This window comes from Oryzias melastigma, linkage group LG13, assembly GCF_002922805.2.
Source record: "Oryzias melastigma strain HK-1 linkage group LG13, ASM292280v2, whole genome shotgun sequence".
NCBI classification, from domain to species: Eukaryota; Metazoa; Chordata; class Actinopteri; order Beloniformes; family Adrianichthyidae; genus Oryzias; species Oryzias melastigma.
The window spans coordinates 29,870,632-29,874,523 of NC_050524.1; the positions used below are offsets into that span (position 1 = coordinate 29,870,632).

A 3,892-nucleotide genomic window follows, 5' to 3' on the forward strand; every position below is an offset into this window, starting at 1 on the left:
ATAACTTGTATGTAAGTTCTGCAGGATGGAATATTGTTTGTCTTCTTTCATTCCAAACAGGTTGGGACAGCAGACTGCAAACACTAGTCGTTTTATGTCTGTGTGTACTAAGGGTGGGGGAGACAGGACCGGCCTTTAAAGTTAAAGCCAGATCACTTCACTGTCAAATATTGACCCATTAACGTTACAACCCAGAATATCAAATATGTCATGGGTTGGATGGAGACACCAAAGTATTTACTTCAAACTGGTCATGGATTTCTCTTCCCAGCCTCTCCTGGTTTCTTCTCTTGTATCGTCTTTGTCTTTTGGCTGCCTTCTTTAGGGGTCAACACAGCAAATCATCGGCTTCCATCCAATCCTATCTTCAGAATCCTCCTTGCTCACGCCATACACCCTCATGTCCTCTTTGACTACATCTATGAACCTCATCTTTAGTCTTCTTCTAGGCCTCTTCCCTGGTAGCTCCAACCTCAGGATCTTTTACCGTGTCCAAACATCTAGCATGATCTGTTCCTCTGATGGACTCACTCCTATCCATATAATAGACTTTGAACTTTCATATTAAGGTGGAGGCCGCAAAATATCGACTTAAATATTGACAGTTTGAGACCCCTGCTTTACAGGGGTCTCAGTTCAATTTGAAGATTATTTAGCATAATTTCAGCAGAAACCTTGTGATAACTGTTGGAAAAAACATAATTTATGCAAACCGAACTGTTCTTCTGCAGCACGGAGCTGCGGTTTTGCTTTACCATCCTTGTGCACAACCCCGAGAGCGTCGTCTCCTTTCTGGACTGGCACACTCCTGTCTGCCAGACTACATCCTCACACCACACCCACAGCTCAGCAGACTCAGGGTGAGACATGCGTGAACTAGGATTTGTGTTATCAACACGGTTTGATAGTTGTTACATGTAGTGTTCACCGTTTGTCCTGATCTCAGCCTATAGCCGTGGTGTCGTGGGGTCGCACTCTGGAACTAATGAGTGCTGCCTCTCTGGACGTCTGCGAATGGCTGGAAACCACAAACTCCAGAAGAGAGGAGTCTGATGGTGGGACCCAGAAATACGACCTCCTGCTGATTGGTCCAGCGGCGTCGCACCGGCAACAACTAAAGACGAAGGTTTGGATCCTGATGTTATTGAATGTCATGATTACCATAGATAGACTCGAGTAATGATGGCAAATGACTCCTCAGGGTTCTCTGAAGGAGTGCTGTGTGCAGACCATCTCCTCTTTGCTGAGAGGAGCTCCTCGGGTCAATGTCAGGAAAACGAGAACTGCCATCAGAAAAAGACGGGAGAGTGACTCAAACACTTCGGGAAAAGCCGACCAAAATCCGACCAATAAAACGCTCCAAGACTCCAGAGGAGGTAGCAGCTCCCTCGGATCATCAGCAGATTCCCTTCTTGCTCTTTCCTCCTCAAGACGAGGTCTTGATTCTGAAGACATCAAACAAACCTCCATGAGGGTTACACCACCAGCTAACTCGTCAGGTTTGGGGAGTTTTCGGATGGCAAAGATGGAAGCACAGAAGCTCGCTCGCAGTGACGGGTCTGCTGGAAAACATTCTGCAGACAGTGAGCAAAGACCAAACGCAGCCATCCTGAAAATCATGGAGGCTGCAAAACATAAAGCGCAGAAGAAGAAGTTAGGTGGACCGGCAAATGTGAATGAGGTGAAAGAAAGAGAAGTGGGGGACAAGCAAAGGCTCAGCACCACGCTTCCTCACCACAGAAGTGAGACTATTAGGGTTGAGTCTGTCTCAAAATCCCAGAAACATCCAAACCTGCAGCAGGTTGATGACTCAAACTGTGGCGTCTGTGAGGAAGGTAAACCCTGCGCCTCAGGTAAACGTCCTGCAGCTGGGAACAGAGGCTCGCCGAGGACTCCGAGGACGGACGAGGCCGTGTGGGCAGCGGGAGCGCTGGGCTTCCTGCTGATTCTCCTCACGCTGTCGGTGCTGCACACTCGCCTGTACCGCCACTGGAGGACCACGCCCAGCCTGTACTGGCACGACCCGCAGCGGGACTACGACAGCGTGGCAGGTGGGTGCGCCGGTGAGCGTGTAACGTCAAGCCATTTTCGTTTTTCTTTGCCTAAAGCACGTGTCAAAGTTAAAGCCCGGGGGCCGAATCCGGCCCCCCAGATCCTTTTATTGTTAATGGCAAGATGTTATCTTACACTTATTTCTTACTTGTATAATTTTGACAAAATGTTTTTTATGGAGAGTAAAATATTGAAAGTTAATTAAGGTTTAAGTTGATTTATTCTGAAATAATATTCCTGCCTTTTTATTGTTCAGAATTAAGTTAAAAAGTTATAGTTTTAAAGTTTTAAAAATTGGCATTCTGCTAGCTTTTTGGATTATTTTGGCATTTACTAAGATTTTTTAGGCTATTTTGGAGTTTAGCCACCGTTTCAGCTACATGCTAGCTGTTTGTTGCTAAATTAGGCTTTTTATATATATTTTTCTAGGCTGTTTTGGAGTTTAGCTATTTTTTCAGCTACATGTTAGCTGTTTTGGCTGGCCTATTTTTTTTTAGGCTAATTTGGCATATAGGTAACATTTAGCTGGCTATCAGCCTCAGCATTTTCAGCTATCAGCTTCAGCATTTTCAGCTATCAGCTTCGGTGATTTCTGTTTTAGCATTTTCAGCTATCAGCTTTCAGCTTCAGTGTTTTTAGCTATCGCTTTCAGTGATTTCAGCTATCAGCTTCATTGATATCAGCTATTAGCTTCATCTTTTTAAACAATCAGTTTCAGTGATTTCAGCTTTAGCATTTTCAGCTGTCAGTGTTTTTAGCTATCAATTTCAGCATTTTCAGCTATCAGCACTAGCATCTTCAGTGGTCAAATTCAGCTTACAGCATTCATACTAACATTATTGCAGGTAATGCTACATATCTAGTTCATAATTGTATTCAATAAATGTTTATTCTGTTCGGCCCGCGACCTACGATGTGTTTTGGATTTTGCCCCCCTGTGCGATTGAGTTCGACACCCTGACCTAAATCGTTCCATCCTCTCGTCCTCCAGATGTGATCCGCAGGAGGCTGAGGAATGGGAAAGTGAGACGAAAAAGGGGAAGAAGGCAGGAATGTGTTCTGCTACCGAGCTCCTCCAGCTCAGATGAAGACCCGTAGACCCAGATGGTCCAGAGAGAGTCCTGTACCCCGCTTCCTCTGATAGATTTCTGGATATTTGCTGTAACTGGAAGAGAAAAATGAAAATGGTGAAGTGTTTCTGGGTTTATCATGTTTTTCTACCGATGATGTGGAAGGATGTTGTTGCATGTGTTTATTGTATTAGAAGGACAACAGTAGAAAACAGTGATATCTTTTATTCCATGTGCTGCAGCTCCAGGAGCCATTTTCTTACAAACTCCAAAACATTTTTCAGCCAAATGTGTTGTTTTTACCTGTAGAGGGCTACAGTGGAACGCATTGCTGTTGTAAGCAGTGTACTGTTGTTTTTTATTGTGAAACATGTGACCTCTTTTTTTAAAAGAAACAATTTAAAATCTTTTAAAAACTGCTGCAGTTGTTGTTAAAAGAATCTGCTTTTTGAACTGCAAAGTAAACAGACTTTTTATTGAACTCTTAATCATTTCAGATGATACATAAAGCAGTGTAGAACGGGTCGTGTTCTCTTTTGGACAAACTAGCTGCAGGTAAGTTGTGGTTCTTTGTGTCCAAATCCTCCAGTTTCTGGTGGTTTAACAGAATCTAAGGTCAAAGGTCAAGAGGCTGAACTACTTTTTCTGAATGGTACTGAGGCTTCTGTCAAAACAGAATCACTGTTGTAGAAAATGAACATTTGAAGAACAAAAGTGAGCCTTAAGACAATTAAATTGTTTATTTTATTACAAATGTACAGCTTATGAGT

At 43.4% G+C, this 3,892-nt stretch overlaps 1 protein-coding gene across 1 annotated transcript in view; it reads left to right on the top strand.

Moving 5' to 3' along the window:
• tp53i13 (tumor protein p53 inducible protein 13) overlaps positions 1–3,869 on the top strand; it is a gene marked incomplete in the record, with an annotated part of 7,522 nt that extends 3,653 nt beyond the window's left edge. Inside the window, 5 exon segments of the mRNA XM_024276537.2 lie at positions 1–11; positions 732–860; positions 947–1,126; positions 1,202–2,051; positions 3,044–3,869. Coding sequence (XP_024132305.1) covers positions 1–11; positions 732–860; positions 947–1,126; positions 1,202–2,051; positions 3,044–3,150 — 1,277 coding nt within the window.
• Between the last annotated feature and the right edge of the window lie 23 nt (positions 3,870–3,892).